At 46.7% G+C, this 20,853-nt stretch overlaps 1 protein-coding gene across 1 annotated transcript in view; it reads right to left on the reverse strand.

Annotated features, from left to right (window-relative positions):
- The window catches only part of glra3 (glycine receptor, alpha 3), a 72,538-nt gene that overhangs the window by 33,751 nt on the left and 17,934 nt on the right, over positions 1-20,853 (reverse strand). The window contains exons 2-3 of the mRNA XM_030731627.1: positions 11,232-11,368; positions 4,143-4,210 (exon numbers count right to left, since the gene is read on the reverse strand). Coding sequence (XP_030587487.1) covers positions 4,143-4,210; positions 11,232-11,368 — 205 coding nt within the window. The remainder of the gene's footprint in view (positions 1-4,142; positions 4,211-11,231; positions 11,369-20,853) is intronic.

Below are 20,853 nucleotides of genomic sequence, written 5' to 3' on the forward strand. Positions count from 1 at the left end.
GACTTTGGGAGAGGAATGTTGTCCCGTTCTGTCTGATAGAGGATTCTAGCTGCTCAGCAGTCCTGGGTCTGCTTTGTCCTGGTTTTGGCTCCTGATGCTCCAAATGTTCTCAGCTGGTCAAAGGTCTGGACTGCAGGTCAGTTCAGCACCAGGACTCTTCTACTATGAAGCCGTGCTGCTGGAATAGCTGCAGGATGCAATTTAGCATCATCCTGCTGAAATATGGGAGCACATGCTGCTCTGAAACCTGGATTTACCTTTCAGCACTGATGGAGCCTTTCCAGATGTGCCAGCTGCCAGTTCCACTGATGCACCCCCATACCATCAGAGAGGCAGGCTTTGAACTGAGTGCTAATAAGAAGCCGGATGGTCCCTCTGCTCTTTGGTGCAGAAGACGTGGCGTCCATATATTCCAAAAAAAGAATCCCAAATTTGGATCTGTCTGACCTCAGAACAGTTTCCACTTTTCCTCAGTCCATCTTAAAGAGCTTTGACTCAGAGATGGTGCTGTTTCTGGATCAGATTTACAGATGGCTTCTTCTTTCACCTGCATCTGTGGATGGTACGCTGAGCCGTGCTCAGTGATTTCAGGACAGAATCAGACCTGTTTTTACTGCAGTGCTGCCTGAAGATCAGAGTTTACAGCCTCGTCCCTGCACACAGAGATTTGTCCTCTGAATCTTCTCATGGTATTATTATTATTATTATTATTATTGTAGATGATATTCACAGTGAGGAACATTATTCTGAAACTGTTCCACTATTTATAGACAGAGTTTGCTGCAGGTTGGTGAACCTCTGCCCATCTTCATTCTGAAAAACTCTAAGATGCTTTTTTTTATACGCGATCATGTCACTGACCTGCTGCCAGTGAAGCTGATTAACTGCAAACGTTCCTCCAGCTGTTTCTGTTTGGTCCCACTTTTCCACAGAGCCCCTTATTTTGTTTAATTTATTTTTTTGAATTGGGGTAGCAGTATTTTCTTGTATTTGTGTAAAAGTTTAGCAACAGGCCACCACGACAGACTCATCTCAGGGATTTTAATAAATCTAAAACTCCTGTAACTATCTCAGTATATCACATCTATCTCCTAACACTGTGTCATTTAAACAGTGTGTGATTAACCTGTATAATGTGTTCCAACTTTGCTTTCTTTTACTCTATTTCGTGTATTAAGTTCATGTGAGTTATCTCTTTAAGCGCTGCACACCCAAAATAATCATAATTACACATAATCATTAGGACCCTCATAAGTTGACATTAGTTGATTTTGTTGAGGCAACAAGCGTTATCATTTTTAAAGTAAAGTAAAATCAGCTTTCAGCATTTTCAGCGCCGTCTGGGCTTTTCACTCCGATCTCTCACTTCAAAGGTTATTGAAAGGAAAACACATTTGGTTTTACTTAAAACAATAAATCGCTCTGTTGTAAGTGAGGATGAATTGAATTGTGAATTATTAATGATTTTTTGATGGAATATTTGCAGAGGTGTACAGAGGCCCAGTTTTAGGAACCATCACCCTGTTCCCACAGCACGACCTCGTCCATCCACGGAAGTAATAACTTTGGCTCATTATACATCTGCATGTCATGGATTTGGGTATGATCTCTTTGTACTCTCATGAGTTTGTCACTTTTCGCTCAGAGATGAACCTCTTACTCCTCATAGACAAACCATATTTTTATTACCGGTGTGTTTCATGGTTCTAACTAGTCCTTCTGTGTGACTGTTACAGTGTGACTTTGATTTTAACCAGAACAAAAAAGAAAAGAGCTTTCTTCTGAACTATTCTTATTCTGTGCAGGTGAGTGTCCTCAAACTGAAGATTTCATAAAACTGTGTGCACAACTCCCTTCACAAAGCACTACAAACGGGCTCAAACCAGAATAGAAAGAGAGGTGGGAGGCCCCCCACTGAGCTCCTGGACTCTGAGACAGAGTTGGAATGAAAAAGCAAAAGACGGGCCAACAAAAGGAAAAGATTAAGGCGAGTGAAAGAACAAAGGCAGCAGAAGATTGGAGAAAATGTTAGAGACTGACGAATCCAGGTTTGAGCTGAGGTTTGGGTTAAAAAGTAGAAAATATATGAGTTGTTGAAACAATAAAAATAATCTCAATTTATTAGCTTGGTGGAAAAATTTCAAGTTTTCCACCAGTGTGTCACAAGCCAGGCAGAGAGGAGAGATGCAGATTGACATCGTCATAAAGCAGCATCTTCCTCCATCACTCACACTCATCACAGAGAAAAGGGGGCGGTGCCTTACTTCCCACAACACATCTGGCTCCCCTCCTACAGGAAAACATCAGGAATGCTGCACCCATGCAGCTCAACTGTTCCCGCTTACACACAGCAAAGAGTCTGCGGTACAGCGAGAGTAGAGAATGGAAGCAAATGCAAACTCCAACCATGGTCACTACTTCTCTGGAAATCCTGACTGTGACTGTATGTGCTGTGCTGTGTTTTGGTGATGGTACAGTGGGAGATTTTATAGGACAAAGGTGATGTTCAACAAAGAAGGCTATCGCACTGTTTACAACACCCTGCAGATGGAGCTTGACTGGAGACAAGTTCCTCCTCTAACAGTGAGCAAAGTACAGCTCCAAACTGTGGACAGATTTCTAGAGAAGCATGGCCATTCTGACCTTATGAGACCCCCCCCAAACATCTACAAGGCAGCGACTGCTGCAAATGGGCAAAGTTAGGGTTTAGGCACTAAAAGGCAATCAGTCAGGCTTAGAAAGAGACTGTGGTTTAATCCTGCACATTGACAAATGATGCTTTAAGAGATGCGAGAACCGATACCAAAGGACACCTTGCATATGTCCATGTGATGCCAGCTGCTTGGACTAACATATTTGCTGCCCTTGGAATGAGAACATGCCGACAATACACACTAATCAGGAAGTGACGAAAGGCTTAAATTACTAATACTGCCCTCAGTCTACATTTCTAACTTCGTGACGTCTGAGCTGAATAAGCGTGACAGCTTCCTGTCCGTGCACTGAGCACAACCACAGCATTCAGCCCTCTGCACAGGAGAAAAAAACTCCACACATTTATTTACTCAATCGAGCAGTCAAGGACGAATGTGCTGACTTTAAAATGTGCCTGCAACAAACTGCAGGGAGTCTCTTAATGCTCACAAGTAAACGCCCTGCCAGTGATTAGCGTCCCACCACTGAAAAATGAATTCAGCTCGATTCATGATGAATGTTTTTCAATTGATATGGACGATCTGCTTTACACTGAAGAAAAAAATACTGTCAGCTGCCAGCGACCCCCCCTCAGCCTCCTGGCAGTAGAGCCTTTAGGGGACATGAAGCCCCTGGAAGCACAAGTTCTAGGTCACATAATTAGAGGTCTCAGTAGATCTTAGTGGGGTGCACATGAGCCTCAGTGACTTTACTCACTGTATCAACTCAAAAGCAAATGGCTGAGTAAGAATCAGGAATAAGAAACGGTAAATGGACTAGTTCTTATATAGCGCTTTTCTACTCAATCAGAGCACTCAAAGCACTTATACAACCTGTTTTGCATTCACCCATGCACTCCCATTCATACAAGCACTTCCATCATTAATTAAGCTAAGTGCTTTTTTTTTAATTAACTAGCATTCACACGCATTCATACTCCGACAGAACGGTTGGAGAGCAACTTGGGGTTAAGTATCTTGCCCAAGGATACATTGGCATGTAGCCTGGAGTAACCAGGATTCGAACCGCTGACCTTCCAATCAGTAGGTGACCTGCTCTACCTACTGAGCTACAGTCACCCCATGCCAAAACTGATAAATATAAACCACTGAGAATACTGTCACTGCCTGTGACTGACATTATCATGGTAAGAACTAAGTCATCTGAGACTTGTAGCAGATGCATCTATGGCATCACTGTGAAAATCCTCGGCGACTTCGTTCTCCAGTTATCACGTTCACAAGACTTTTGCCAAGATTCTAATTTAACCAAGACTTTTAGCAGATGCATCTATGGTGTGAATTTGAAAGTCGCCACTTGCAGGCTGACAATACCCCATCAGCCTTAGCTAAGTTGTATAGGCCATATTTGAATATTTTTATGATTTAAAAAAAAAAAAAAATGATGGTATCATTTGCTGAAAGTCCTGAAGTGTCGCTGTTACTTACCATGGTGGTCTCAGCGATGGAGCCAAAGCTGTTGATGAAAATGTTGCAGGAAACGTTGACTGGAGGACCTGCCAAGAGAGAAACCCTGATAAGATGGATGTAACGTAAATAAAACAGCATATATGTCATCCTCATCCTCATCCTAGTTCATCACACCCACTCCTTCCCTTCTCTGTGTCGGATTACAGGAGGACTTTTGGCTCTCATACACCTGTCCTCACACTTGCTTATGCTCCTCTCAAAACCTGCTTCTCCCTCATGTTCTAGCTGTTGGCCTGCCTGACTCAAGCTTCTGGGAGAAGCTGCCTTGTCCTACAGCTCCACTGGATCAACTCGGTGAACTACTCCCCCTAATCGGCTCAGGCCAGCCATTCCCCGGTCTCCCTTAGCCCTCATCCTGATATCCTGAAGGCCACACTTGTAAAAATCAGTCCATACAACCCTCTGTTCCACTCACTAAGGCCCAACAACTCAAAGAAACTAATTATTCTTGAATTATCCATTACTCATTTTATAAATAAATTGAACTCTTGCAGTCCTGTTCTGCTCTGACCTACACCTGCATTTGAGTTTAAGATTGGTCCTGAATATCTATCTATATCTACCTCTATCTCTCTTTCTTATGTGTGTGTGTGTGTGTGTGTGTCTATGCATTAGAGATGTTTGTGTAACTAGAATGTTACTTGCGTACATGAAGGATTGCTTCTCTAAAGTTGTGCCCTCCAGCAGATAAACCTTACTTGGCACAGCTGTGGGGGATGCACTGCAGATTTAGGCTGAACAATTAAACATGCACCAGTGTGCACACCTCATTCTTAAACCTAGTTACATAACAATGGGTGGAGAAATGTGTTAAAAGACATTTTTATTAAAGAACTAGACGTTGCATCTCATGACTGTATTCCTCAGCCAACCAGCTGTGGTTTACATGCAGCTCTCGTTCTGTTTCTGGGGTGTGGTGTTCAATAATGGCCAGAAAAAAAAGAGCATTTTGAGGTTACGGTGAACCTTTTTAATATGAAATGTCACCACATGATCATTTTCAACATTTGTGCACTATTTAGTCAGAATCAGCACATGAATTCTTGTTTCGAGTGAAGCCTAGCATATTCTAAAAGTGTGCCCTTAAAATAAATGTTAAAAATGAATTACCAGACAGCGCAGATGCATAAAGACTCAGCTTGGGCCAAATTTTGCGGGCAGGATGAATCAGCACGATGCCACAAATGCAAAAATGTGCAGCTGGGACTGAACAGTTTTGAGGATGTTCTACTAACAATGTGCACATTTATGAATAGAGATGCATTTTTAAAAATAACCAAGGTTTGCTAAGAGCAGCACAAATTAGCTGGTCGTGCACTAACAACATGATGACGGTGCGACTAATCTAACAAAAGTAAAAACTCCTCTTAGGAACAAACTCGGCAGTTTGAACACAAAGTGTGGCCTTGTGTTTCAGTACAGCCGCGAGGAGGTTCTGTCATGGCGTGTGTGTGGCAGGCAGAATTGGACCCCAGGATGCAGACTCAAAGAAACAGGATTTATTGGAAAAATACAAAACAAACCTATACTGGGAAGGGACTAAACCAAAACCTGAGGAGGAGCAGGGAGACACACAGCGAGGGAACACTGAAGACGACGCGACAAGAAACAGATGAACACTGAGGGCTTAAATACACAGCAGGTAATTAGGGCAGGAAGAAACAGCAGGGCAAAACAGGTGAAGCAAATGAAACTAACAACATGGGAAGCAAAACTAAACACAAAGCACAGGGAACATACGACTGTCAAAATAATACAGGAAGTGACTAACCAAGGCGCACGCAGACTACATACGGGGGACTGGCACACAGACACGGGGCAGAGACACAGACTAGTCACAACACTAGGAATAAACTCAACATGAAAACACAGGAGGTCAGGGACAAGACATCATGACAAGACCATGGAGCAGGGGAGACAGGGACGAGGGGAACAAACGTATCAAAACAACTGAAAAACAACAAAACTCAGGGAAGACAGAACTAAACACAAAATGCTGGGCAGACGGCCCAGGACCATGACAGCACCCCCCCCTCAAAGGCCGGCACCCGACGGCCAAAACAGGAAACAAAACCAGACCAGGGAGGGAGGCGGGGGACCAGGACGGAGGGACCGGAACAAAAACAAAACCAGGCAGGGAGCAACAAAGGCAGGGAGCAAAACATCAAAAATCACAATGTCAGAACAAAAACAGCAGGGGCACAAGGCCGGGACAAAGTCCAAAAACAGGGACAAAACACAGGGATGAGAAAAAAAAACAACTGGATGAAACAAAAAGCGACGGCACAAGGCCGGAGAGCTCCAATGTCCAAAACAGGGGCTCAAAACAAGGAACAGTTCAGGAGCTATGACAAAAACAGAAACAAAAAGAGCAACGGCCAGGGGGAACAAACAGTCCATAGTTCAGGGGGCCGTCCAGGCCAAGGGGCCAAAAGGCAGAGTCCAAACCTCTCAGGCGGGCGACCGCGGCTCCAGCGGCGGCGACGAGGGATCGTGGCAGGGGGCCGACCGCGGCACCAGCGGCGGCGACGAGGAATCGTGGCTGGGGGCCGACCGCGGCTCCAGCGGCGGCGGCGAGGAGACGAGACTGGGGGCCGACCGCGGCTCCAGCGGCGGCGGCGAGGAGACGAGACTGGGGGCCGACCGCGGCGCCCGCGGCGGCGGCGAGGAGACGAGACTGGGGGCCGACCGCGGCTCCAGCGGCGGCGGCGAGGAGACGAGACTGGGGGCCGACCGCGGCTCCAGCGGCGGCGGCGAGGAGACGAGACTGGGGGCCGACCGCGGCTCCAGCGGCGGCGGCGAGGAGACGAGACTGGGGGCCGACCGCGGCTCCAGCGGCGGCGGCGAGGAGACGAGACTGGGGGCCGACCGCGGCTCCAGCGGCGGCGGCGAGACGAGACTGAGGGCCGACCGCGCTCCAGGCGGCGGCGGCGAGACGAGACTGAGGGCCGACCGCGCTCCAGGCGGCGGCGGCGAGACGAGACTGAGGGCCGACCGCGCTCCAGGCGGCGGCGGCGAGACGAGACTGAGGGCCGACCGCGCTCCAGGCGGCGGCGGCGAGGCGAGACTGAGGGCCGACCGCGCTCCAGGCGGCGGCGGCGAGGCGAGACTGAGGGCCGACCGCGCTCCAGGCGGCGGCGGCGAGGCGAGACTGAGGGCCGACCGCGCTCCAGGCGGCGGCCGCAAGACGAGGCAGGAGGCTCGAACCGAGCCCGACGCTCCAACTGAGCGTAACCCTTGGGCTTCAAACACGGCTCCGACTGAGCCGGACCCTTGGGCTGAACGGGGCCTACAAGGTGAGGCTCCGAATGTGCAGGCTGGGTCTGCGGTGTAGGGCACACAGCTACTTCACTGAGCAGCTGGGGCTGCTTGGGGGATGGACCAGGTGCATGTGATGGTGGGTGCGTGGAAGCTAACACTATGGAGGGCGAGGGAGCTGACGCTATGGAGGGCGAGGGAGCTGACGCTATGGAGGGTGAGGGAGCTGACGCTATGGAGGGCGAGGGAGCTGACGCTATGGAGGGCGAGGGAGCTGACGCTATGGAGGGCGAGGGAGCTGACGCTATGGACTGTGACTGCAGGGAGGCTGAGGGACTTAGGGGGACCGAGGGACCAGGAATGGAAGTACAGGAGGGAACTAAGGAGACTAAGGGGACCTGAGAGACTAAGGGAGCTGGGGGAACTAAGGCTGACACTGAGGGAGCTGACACGGAGGGAGCTAGGAGTGTGGAAGCTGAGGACGGGGAAGCTGACACTGGGGAAGCTGACTGCGGGAGAGGTGAGGGGACCGAAGCTAACTGCGGGGAAACTGGAGTCGGGGGAGCAGGAGCAGAGGAGACTGGGACTGCGGTTGCAGGGGGAACCACAACTAAAGGAGCTGAGGGACCAGAGGAGGGAACAAAGGGAACCTGAGGGACCGGGGAGACTAAGGGGACCAAAACTGAAGGGACTGAAGCTAAGGGAACTGGCACTAGGGGCCGCGTGGAAGCAGGCCGGGAGACGACTGGCTGCGTGGAAGCAGGCCGGGAGACGACTGGCTGCGTGGAAGCAGGCCGGGAGACGACTGGCTGCGTGGAAGCAGGCCGGGAGACGACTGGCTGCGTGGAAGCAGGCCGGGAGACGACTGGCTGCGTGGAAGCAGGCCGGGAGACGACTGGCTGCGTGGAAGCAGGCCGGGAGACGACTGGCTGCGTGGAAGCAGGCCGGGCGCTAGGGAGAGCCGGCTGCGTGGAAGCAGGCCGGGCGCTAGGGAGAGCCGGCTGCGTGGAAGCAGGCCGGGCGCTAGGGAGAGCCGGCTGCGTGGAAGCAGGCCGGGCGCTAGGGAGAGCCGGCTGCGTGGAAGCAGGCCGGGCGCTAGGGAGAGCCGGCTGCGTGGAAGCAGGCCGGGCGCTAGGGAGAGCTGAAGGGACTACGGGGACCTGAGGGACTACGGGGACCTGAGGGACTACGGGGACCTGAGGGACTACGGGGACAGAGGGCACAGAGGAAACCGAGGAGACTGCGACTAGAACTGAAGATGAAACTAAACTGATTGGAGAGACCAAGGGATTTAAGGGAAGTGACGCCACTGAAGGGGGCAAAGCTGAAGCACTGGCTGTGGGGACCGGGGAAGCTGACTGGACTGAGGTGACTGAGGAAGAGGGGACTGAGGTGACTGAGGACGAGGGGACTGAAGCTGAGGAGGATGAGGGGACTGAGGTGACTGAGGACGAGGGGGCTGACGCTGAGGAGGATGAGGGGACTGAGACTAAAACTGAAGATGAAGGGACTGGAGGTGAAACTAAACTGACCAAGGGGATCACAGAAAGAGAAACCACTGGAGGGGGCAAAGCTGAGGCAGGGTGAACTAGAGCGGCTGGAGCTGCTGCTGACTGAGGGCGAGCAGGCTGAGAGCTAGGGAGAGCTGACTGCGTGGAAACTGACTGAGAGCTAGGGAAAGCTGAGGCTGAGGGAGCTGAAGCGGGGAGAGCTACAGAGGTCTGTGGTGCAGGCGGCGTGGGTAACTGTGGTGCTGCTGCTGGTGATGCTGAAGACAGAGAGTTCAGTGCTCTAATCTGTGCCTCCACACGAACAGCAGAAGCCATCCAGCCGGCAATAGTGGGTGACAGCAATAAGCGAGGGTGGGTGTCTAAGAGACTGAGCACAGCAGAAAATCCAATGGAAAAGGCTTTCGAGTCAGTACAGTTATAAATCCGGGAGGAGATTCTGAAGAATCTTCGAACCTCTGGCCCAAGTTCCCGGTCCAAGAAGACGGAAGCATCTGCAGGATCCATTGGAGGGCTGGCAGAGTCAATACAGGACATCTCTCTCACAGTGACTGATTCCTGCTTCTTGTCATGGGTTGCTGGCTCCGTGCTCCTCTTCCGGAATCGCGAGCGCTGCTTCCGCGTCTTAGGGAGAGGAAGGGAAGCAGAGCTGGCAAGAGAAGCAGCAGGCAAAGGACTGTCTGATGAGGAAGTGAGCCCGCCCAGCCTTTTCCCGAAAGGTTCGGGCGGGGGCGAATCTGATGCCAGGGAGAACCCGCCCAGCTTAATCCCTAAAGGCTGGGGCAGAGGTGGGGCAGTGGTATCGGGCGGTTGCTGCAGTGCGGCTGATGAACAGGGCTGTGGCGGCGGAGGTGGAGAGAGCGGCAAGCTCTGACGCGGAGACCCTTTAACCCAGCTGGAGTCTCCCCAAGCGCGGTGAGAGCGGCGGAGCTGTCCCTCATACTCGGGAGCCAGCCACGGCTTCCTCCTCACCACTTCCTGCAGGTGAGCTTGCACAGCTAGCTGCCGTTCACACAGGTCTGAGTCCGCGGGGTCTTTGAAATGGTCGCGTCGTTCTGTCATGGCGTGTGTGTGGCAGGCAGAATTGGACCCCAGGATGCAGACTCAAAGAAACAGGATTTATTGGAAAAATACAAAACAAACCTATACTGGGAAGGGACTAAACCAAAACCTGAGGAGGAGCAGGGAGACACACAGCGAGGGAACACTGAAGACGACGCGACAAGAAACAGATGAACACTGAGGGCTTAAATACACAGCAGGTAATTAGGGCAGGAAGAAACAGCAGGGCAAAACAGGTGAAGCAAATGAAACTAACAACATGGGAAGCAAAACTAAACACAAAGCACAGGGAACATACGACTGTCAAAATAATACAGGAAGTGACTAACCAAGGCGCACGCAGACTACATACGGGGGACTGGCACACAGACACGGGGCAGAGACACAGACTAGTCACAACACTAGGAATAAACTCAACATGAAAACACAGGAGGTCAGGGACAAGACATCATGACAAGACCATGGAGCAGGGGAGACAGGGACGAGGGGAACAAACGTATCAAAACAACTGAAAAACAACAAAACTCAGGGAAGACAGAACTAAACACAAAATGCTGGGCAGACGGCCCAGGACCATGACAGGTTCATTCTTGTCCTTCATGACCATCTGCAGATTTGTGCTGTGTGTGGTTCTTCTGTAGATGCTTATGAAGTTCAAATAACAGAGAAGATGTTTGTTGTCTGATGACAACAGCAGAGATGAAGAGCTTCCACCTCAAAACATCATAACTGAGAAACTAATGCAAACACTTTCTTCTGACTAGTTAAAATACACCTTGTAGCAATATTGATTAATGGAACAGCTGATGTCAAAACTGTTCTTGCCTGTCATTTATAAGAATCTGTGTCAAAAACTGCATATGAATTTATGTGGAGAATAAAATCAGGCTGTCTGTTTCACTGCTGTGTTTAATGTCATTGTGCCAGTTGGGCGTCTCTATGCGTCTGAAGGAGGAGAAACTGGAGGTGGCACCGCTGCAGGTGTTTCATAATCAGTAATCATAAACGTTTATCTCCCTTGCTGTGAAGCTTGAGCTGCAGACTGTGCACGGAGCTGATTTAAAGTTTAGTTCTGAATGCTGGGAGTTGTTTGCGTGACTGAGTAAAATCACAAGAATTTTACGGCATGTGAAAATGATGAGAGGAAAACGGTGATGCTGCACTGGTCATCGCCTCGCAGGGTCAGAACGTGTTCCTGTTCAGGCGGCTCCGCAGTTACCTTTGAAGTTCGGCCTTATCCGGGCATCATATCCAGAAGTCCTTCCCATCAGTTTGTCCAGAAAGTCAGAGGGAGACATCGGGACCTGCCTCGTCCTCGCAGCATGGTCCACCTCCTTACACTGACCCACACTGTCACTGAAACACAACACACATAATGGTTATGGCATCTTCACAGCAGGATGTGTTTACTTTGCTACCCTGCTTGTCAGCTGATATAAAACAAGTTATAAAACTGACTGACTCGGGTTATCGACGCTGCATAGTTGACACCAGATTCATAAATACCCCAAAGATGAAGCCTCCACAACTTCTGAATCTAAAACTCCTGGCAGACAGTTCAATGGTTTAATCATTTTCTGAATCTCAGTTAAATCATAATTTAGTGCAGCAAAATTCTGCCACCCCGAGGGAGTCAACTTGATCAACTCTGACGTCAAAGCTGACATTTATTTCCTGACCTTTGCAGGAAATAGTGGAAAACACAAGCTGTGGAGCAGTGGACCACTGTAGTGTCTGAAGAGTGCCAAACAAATGAATCTGACTTGACTCAAACAACTTTATGTAATTCTGCTCTCTAACATGGAAAAATCTGCAGTGATGACACAGCAGTTGATGGAAATGTGTTTCTGTGAGCAGGGGCGCACACAGTGGGAGATTCCCGTTATAAATGTCCAGCTTTACAGCAGGAATTATTTATATTTTCTAATTAGTTTTTAGGTTTTTTATTTTATTTTGACTTTTTGTTTTTAATTCAGTTTAGTTTCAGTTAGTTTCCAGAGTGGGTTTGCTCGCTCCAGGTCAGTGTTTTTAAGGATTGTTGTATTTAGGAAATCTACCAAAAAAAGTTGGAACTTTCTGGAAGCTGCTGACTCCCACAGACATCCAGAGTCTCAGTGATCATGTCCATCAAATCCTCATCGGGGAAGTTGTGAGAACAAATGTTACCAAATTAACAAAGACAAAAGCTAAGGAGATTTACTCTGTATCTTTTTATTTTACTTCAGTTTTCAAGGCTTAAAGTTTGCGTTATTAGGGGCGTGGCCTCTTTGACTGACAGGTGGATGGCGACACAGGCGGCTGTAGCTGCTAGTTGTCTGCTAGGCTCCAGTTTTACTCCAGTAATGGCATTTTATTTGTTTTGAGGTCAAAAACTGAAGCATTATGAACATTTCAGGATACAAACAAACAGCCATTATAAATTCAATAATTCACAGAAATTAAAAAATGTTTAAAAATGGGATTCCAGTGTCCCATAACCATTTCTAGCATTTCTAGTGTGCTCACTAACACCGTGTGTGATATGTGTTGTTGGTGAGGTGTCCTCTGATGTGCGTAATGTATGCGTGTGCATCAGACCCATTAATGTCACAGGATGTTAATCACATGTTAATCACAGTTAATTACAATCATCACTGCTGGCATTAAATTAACACGCATTTTGTACAGATTTGTGTGTGTGTGTGTGTGTGTGTGTGTGTGTGTGTGTGTGTGTGTGTGTGTGTGTGCCTCCTGGGGTGAATGGGTAGTAGCTTCTAAATGCCAAGGTAAAGCCTGATGATCCTGAAACTGCTCTTGTGCATGTGTGTGTTTGTCAGTTGGGACAAGAGGGAACATATCCAAAAATAACTCGGCACACAACATGGGTCATACAGTCTAACACGTACGGACACACACACGCACACACAAACACACAGTTTTTCAGCTACATCCATGTGTAGTTTCAGGATCATCAACCTTCACCGTGGCATTTGGATTAGCTTCCATTTAGCCCGTCGGGGAGAAACCTTATAGAATCGTGAGAGACAGAATATGGTTTTTTACCATGAGTTCAATCACGCTTTGCCCTCTACAGATACACTCACAGCAGCAGTGACAGCAGAGACATGACGACCAAAAGTGTACAACTCATTCATTTCAGATGAGCTGAGGGACAGAGGCGCGACCGTGGACTGAGAGACGTTTAGACCTCAGCCTGTTTGCAGACTCGTGTGCATACAGTCTTTTTCTCCTTTGCTTCAGAAGATTTAAAATAATAGTTCATGATACATTAAAGTACCATATGTCAGCATTCATGTGACATTCACTTGATTTACATCAAGCAGCAGTCCTCCCGGGGCTGGAAAATGAAAGTCAGTCCCCACAGACTCTCGTATTAAAACTTTCCAGCAGAAATAAACATGTTTGCAGCTGATACAGAAACTGCTTTGGTCTCTAATTCCCTGGAGATGATTTCTATTCCTCAAATTTAAAAGCCCACACAGGCTTCTACCCATCATGCTAGGTTTCACCTCTGCTAACTGGGGTCCCTGAGCTGGACCATGTTTGTGCTGTTGGAGCCTTTTGGAGCATTTTTAATGCAATTATCTGACCAATAACATGGCTGCTGTGCACTTTATTGAAATAACAGACCATCCAAGAAGGCGGAGCTCCAGTTTGCTGAGTGAAATTCTGGGATGTTAGTGATTAGCAGGTATCTGCGTCCGTGTGATGTGGAATGATAACCAGGCTGGTTAGCATTAGCTGAGAACTGCTGCCAGCCAAATATGGTGACTTACAGCTCCAAATGAAACCAACATGCCAGCTACAAAGCTGAAACTGAAGCTTTACCAAACAGTAACTGCACAGGCATAAAATAACATTTATACTTATTATACAAATTCATTTGATTTCAGGACCAGATACTGAAACTTGATGTCATAATATGAGATTAGACCACACACACACACACACACACACACACACACACACACACACACACACACACACACACACAGCAGTGTTTCCCTGTCAGCTTCTTCATCTCTAGAAACAAAAACCGTGTTGTGATCTGAGAAGAATCACAAGTTCAAAAACAAGCTGGGACAGAAATCTGCTCTCACTGTCACGACTGACTTCAGCAGCATCTCGCTCGGATACAAGCTCACGGCGTGCCCTCGGCCAGAGAGCGCTGACACAGAAACACGCCGCCGGGACCCGGGTGGAGGGCTGCTTCCTGGCTCCCGCATCACCACCACTCACACACTCACACTGGCTGCTGTCTGTGTGAGTCTGTCTGTGTCTGCTCGGTGTGGGAGTCACAACAACGTCACGTATGAGACAACAGCACGGTATTGTTTGTGGCCGTGGATGCAGGTGCCGAAATGTGCGCCTCAGTTCCATCACTGGTGCCATCTGATGCTGATGAAATATTTTTACTATTCCTAGATTAGTCTTTACGTTTCCAATCATTTTGGTCACCAATCTCACAGTTGCTTTTGTGTCTCTGCCTTCCAGCTTTCATACAGACAACATTTGGCTCCGGATTTAAACCATGCAGGCTAAAAATGGGAGCGCAACCGTAACCGTGCTCACAGGATGGGAAAGTCCAGTTTTTCCTGACTGATGAACTTTGTGGCCCAATATAAACAGTCGAGGAACAACCAGCAGAGTGTATTAAAATCCAAACTGCTGTGTGCAGTTTGTTACAGAATGACACTGATCACCTACAGGCCCTGGTCTCACTTCATTTGTCATTGTTACCATGTGATCCTCTCTGCTCCTCAGCCCGAAACGCTTTCTTTCTTTGGTCGGTACCGTTCGCAGTGACAGTCTCAGCTGTCAGCTTACAGCATCTTGAATCAGACGTTAAGCTGCTTAGGTTGCTGTAGCGCTACCTCTCCCAATCTTTTGTTCTGCTCTCCTCCCCTCTCTTCCCCACTCCACCTCTTACCATCTCTTTTCCTCCTCCTCTTTCTGCTCTCTTTCTCCTGCATGCTCTCCTACTTTAAAACACAAAAGGACAATAGGAAGCAATGTAGATGGGCATACCAGCTGATTCTTATCAATAATGGATGAGCCTTTAATCTGGAAGTACCATCGCTCACACACAAAAGAAACCTAAAGGGAGCAGCTGAGTATGTTTACTGTAATTTAATGCAGACAGTATTCATTAAAAGTGAGCTGCTCAATGACTGGTCACACACACACACACACACACACACACACACACACACACACACACACACACACACACACACACACAGCACCTGCCATAAGCAAATGTAGTAGACAATATTTTTAGCATTTTTGTATCTGTCTGAGGGAGCAATGTTCCCCCTCATTTTTAAACTTCAGTCACTGATAACCAGCTAGCTGTGAGCCTTTCTGTTTCAGACTTTCCCCGCTGCTCAGGTTGCTGTGGTGGAGTCCTCAAAATCATTCAGCTGCATCTTCAGAGAAGATCTCATCCTGTACTCCAACTTGACCATCTGCAGAAGGTGATTAGTGATTATTCTACTCTGGAGATCTTCTAACCAGAGCCTGCAGCAGACAGGGAACTTGTTCATGTGACCAGAACTCACTGAGGCTGCCAGCTGCTGTCCCACATGGTGGAGATGCAGACAATCAGCAGAGAGACTCACTGGAGAGGCAGCTGATTATCCTGCTCCGTTACTTATTTGTCAAAAGGCACTTACAGTAGAAGATACACCTCCAATTCCAAAAAGTCAGTTCTCTGTGTAAAATATAAATAAAACAGAATGCACTGACTTATAAACAAACCCATATTTTATTCACAATAGAACATGGAAAACATCAAATGTTTAAACTTAGAAAATGAAAGGAAATGTGAGCTCTTTCTGAATTTGGCAGCAACACATCTCAAAAAGCTGGGACTGGACAGCAAAGGGCTGGAAAAGTTAGTGGTGCTAAAAAGAAAAAGCTCATTTAAAATGGACTGAGACACAGTGGAAAACTGGTCTGAGGTCAGACAAATCCAAATCTGAAATTCTTTTCAGAAAGCATGGATACCGAGTTCTGCAGACTAAACAGCAGAGAGACCATGTGACTTGTTAACAGCAGTTCAAAGCCTGCCTCTTTAATGGTATGGGGATGCATCAGTGGAACTGGCAGCTGGCACATCTGGAAAGGCTCCATCAGTGCTGAAAGGTAAATCCAGGTCTCAGAGCAGCATCTGCTCCCATCCAGATGCCGTCTTCTTCTGGGAAGGCCTTCATATTTCAGCAGGATGATGCTAAACTGCATCCTGCAGCTATTCCAGCAGCACGGTAGTCCAGACCTTTGACCAGCTGGGAACATTTGGAGCATCAGGAACCAAAAACAGGACAAAGCAGACCCCGGACTGCCGAACGGGACAACATTCCTCTCCCAAAGTCCAGCAGCTGCTCTCCTCAGTTCCCAGACATTTATGGACTGTTGCTAAAGCAGAGTGAATGCTGCACAGCGGGAAACACGGACCTGTAACAGCTTCAAATTCAAAGTGACCTCAAATTTTTCTGAAAATTGAACATTTTCTCATTTGATATGTTTTCTATGTTCTATTGAGAATAAAATGTGGGTTTATGAGATTCATAAATGATCTCTTTCTGTATTTATTTACTTTTCAGCAGCAGCACATAAATGCTAACAAAATGCTTTTTGTCGGGCTGTTCTGGCCGACTGTAGGACGAGAGACTAGAAAGTTCAGTGACACTGGGGGGCGCTGCAGAAGCCGCCAGTCTGCCTGTAGGAACAGGAAAGGACTGGAGCTAGCAACTTCATTTTCAAAATAAGAGCGGGTGGATTTCCCAGTTGACAAACTATCACATTATTGTTTTTGGAAAGTTTAAAATATACTTAATGGACCAAGGTCCTGTACCCTCCTAATATGACATTCTTAGGAGACTCAGGCATTATTAAAAGGGGCTCGTGTGTAGGAGTAGGCCAACTACGTTGAGCTTGTTTCACACTGCACAGCATTTGGCTGCTAACCCGCTCTTGAAGGTTAAAGCCTGACACTTGCAACTTTTTCTAAGATCCCAACATTAAAATAATCATGGAGCAGTCACATGGCAACGACCTCTGTGTGTGCCAGAAAGTCTGAATCTAAAGGTTACACACACAGAGAAGCTGCACAACAACACTGAGGAAAAAAGAAATCTGGGATACACAATGCAAACCTGACCCTCCTGATTAGACGGGAGCTGAAATGTGCACTGGATTCATAATATAGTTCATATTGATCCTGTTCTACCAATCAGCTGATGGATTATGGTTAGCTGCTCAACATAACCTTCTGTAACTGGCAGCGTCAGAGCTGAGCATGCACGGTGTATCCGACACGTTCAGAGGAAAGACTGCAGCCAAACAGCTTCTACTGTAAAGCAGTTACATGTCAAATCTGTGACCATAACACAGATATATATTTATATTTATGGCCAAAAAAATAATGATACCATGAGATGCAGTAAATGTTTCTTTTCTAGGCAGCAGCATCCACAAACCCCACAGGATACAACCTCTGAACATACCAACAACATGTCACCTGCTCTCTCCGACCAAGATGTTAAAAAGCCCGGCCCCATCCGGGTGAGGATCGGTTTGAAGTGCTGACAGAATTATTTATAACTAGCTCCCTGATTATGCAACAAAACAGCCCCATGAAGCAGACACGAAGAGACAGAGAGAAGAGGCCTTTTGCATCTGGCCATACCAAGTGCCTAGGAGACCTCGGCTTATCCCTCCCATTACGTAACATCCTTTCTCCATCAGCACGGCATGAGAGACGCTCTCAGCAAAAGTTAGGAAAATAAAATTGACAACAATCCATTAATAATCCATCAATATGGTGCGTGGTCTGTGGATGTGAGGGAGTGTTTTGGGACAGTTCAGACTCTGAACTACTATTGAAAAAGAATTTTTTAAAAATTAGATGATTCAAAAATTCTCGTCCTCTTTTCGCCTTCGTCATAACTTCATTTTAGAACTTTGGGCTAAAAGAACTTTTCATGAAGTATATTTAAATTGTGCATAATACAATGAACCTGATGGTAAAAGCACCTCAAATCAACCCATACTGCATGTGTATGAGTGTGAGTCACATTCTCCCCACAAGTTTAAAGCCAAAAGCTAAACGTTCAAAACAAGTCATGCTTCCTGATTTTCTAATCAGAGTTTCATGATGTCTTGGATCTCCAGCAGCCGGTGACATGGACGTCTGTAAAGACTGGACTTTATATACGTTTTAATGGTTTGATATAAGATTCCTCCAAAATGCCAAATTACATGTCATGGTGTTGCTGTGTGGCTGAAAGAGGGTGGACTCAGAGCGCAGGACTCAGAGGAAGAACAGAACTTGAAGGTGTTTGATTGAAGGAATGTCAGGGACAATAACCAAGCTATACAGGGCTGGATGGGTGCCAGATAGTGATGTTACGTCTTGTACTGAAGCCCCGAGGCCTGTACCGAGCAAAGGGGACGTGTCCAAACGAAGCCTGTGTTTTCTGAAATCACGTGACTGCTTCATTATGTGATTCGAGTTGTTGAAAAAGACGTGGGAAACAGAGGAAGCGTTCTGGGTGATCCGAGTCTGATCCACTGTTATAGCAGCATAATCAGAAGCCCCTGTACAAATCAGAGCTTCAGTTTCAGCACCCCTGCTTCTTCAGTCTTCTGTGAGTGTTTTCTAGGGCTGTGGAAGTTATACCAGAATGAATGAATCGCTTCAGAGCCAATATTTTCGGTTGTTTTTGTTCCTGAATAAAAATTAATAAAGCACCTCCACCTCCACCCAAGCACCTCCTGTAACTGTTTATCCACAAACACACCATATACTGTCTCTATACTCTACTGTATATAGTTTTGATGTATACGTGTGTGTGTGTGTGTGTGTGTGTGTGTGTGTGTGTGTGTGTATATGTGTGTGTAATTTTGTATATAGTGTTTTCTATGTTTCATTTTATTTTACTTCATCCTTCTCTGTTCTTAAGTTCCTGTAATATGCAAATGTCCCCGTTGTGGGATCATTAAAGTTTATCTTATGTTTTATTAATATACCGCGATCAACATAGATTTATTAAATTTGGCTTACAATTTTTAAAAAAACCTTTATTTTACCAGGTAAAATGTTTGAGAACTAGTTCTCATTTACAAACATGACCTGGCCAAGAGGCCTTAATTGAATCAGGTCCATTTTTTTCTTTTCTTTTTTTTGTCTGGCAGTTTTCATAATCAGAATGATGATCCCAGTGCGTTAATGTACCAAACATATTTGCTATTACAAGAAGAGCTCTGTAAGTTTTCTATAAGCTATTCTTGTTAATCATATTTTAATTTTATTTATTCCAATGGAGATTTTGAAAAAATTGCATAATTAGGCTAAAAGATCCCCCAGCCAACATGTAACAGAAGAGCAAGGATGTTATACATCAAATGTCCAGCAGATGTCAGCACTCCTAAATGAGCTGTTAAATGGGGCTTCGTGTGATCAGGTTTTTGGCGAATCAGTTGGCCGGAAAGATTCGACACATTCACGGGGCCTCATTATACCATCACTAGTGCCAGAACTAAAAATAAACAAACTACTAGGCAACGAGACCCACGGCAGGGATACAGTGACGACAACAACGCAACAAAGAACAGAGAAAAACTGAGGACTTAAATACACACACTAGGTAATCAGGGCAAGTGGAAACAGCAGGGAACCACAGGTGAAAGAAATGAAACTAATGACTCAGGGGAAGCAAAACTAAACACAAAGTACAGGGAACATGAAACTATCAAAATAAAACAGGAAGTAGCCCAACATGGTACACGCAGACTAAACACCACAGAGGACCGGCACACAGAGGGAGCTAAACAGGGACCAAGACACAGAGAAACAGACAAAGAGAAGCACAGACATGAGACAACACTGGGAATAAAACTCAATACAAAAACACAGGAGCACAGGGACATGACAAAAGGACAAAACAGACACAAGAACACAAACACAGGGGAGACAGGGACAAAGGGAACAAGGAGATCAAAATGTAAACAACAAATAACAAGACAGGAACTAAGATGAATGATCAAAACCAAACCAAGGAACATAAGAGAACTCAGTTAGAACAGAACCTACAAGAATAAATCATGAAACGCTGGGCACACGGCCCAGGACCATGACATCAAGACTGTCCACAATACAGGATAATCAGCTCATCGTTACATTTACATACCTACACCAGACTCATGAGGGCGGGGCACACAAACACCAAAAAATACACTGTCCCCCAGCAAGCCAACAGCCTGCCGCTTGGGTTTGATATGCCACGCAGAGGTCGAATGCAGATTGTTTGAAAAGGAAGAAAAACAGCTGAGTTTACCACAACAAAATACATCAAAAGTAAAAAATCCCAGAGGAGAAGCACAGACAGTGGCTGCAGACAGACAGAATTACTAAACTTTAGTTTCTAAGTTTCCTGCTGAGTCAACTCTCTGCTCGAAGCCGTGTTTGTCAGACTCTTTGTTATCATGTTGTTGCTTCTGAAACCAATCGAGGGTTTACAAATTATTTAGTGATGTGTAGCTGCTTTTGGTGTCAGGCAGGTCCTGCAAACAGGAAAAATCAATTTCGAGCCTTGTGGAGGTGAAAGTGCTCTTGTGCACTTTAGCAGAGACACAGAAGACGTCCGACCAGAACAGCATCCACTCTGCATGGATGATTTCTTCTCACGCTTAATCTCTGGCTTCAGAACAAACAAACGGGGCCTGGTCTCGACGTTCAGCCTCAAATATGAATGCATATCTGTCTTTCGCTTCACCTACACATGACTTAATTATGACATATGCAAATGGAACATCATTTTAGCACTTCTATTTAAACC

Source organism: Archocentrus centrarchus, chromosome 1 (genome assembly GCF_007364275.1).
Source record: "Archocentrus centrarchus isolate MPI-CPG fArcCen1 chromosome 1, fArcCen1, whole genome shotgun sequence".
NCBI classification, from domain to species: domain Eukaryota; kingdom Metazoa; phylum Chordata; class Actinopteri; order Cichliformes; family Cichlidae; genus Archocentrus; species Archocentrus centrarchus.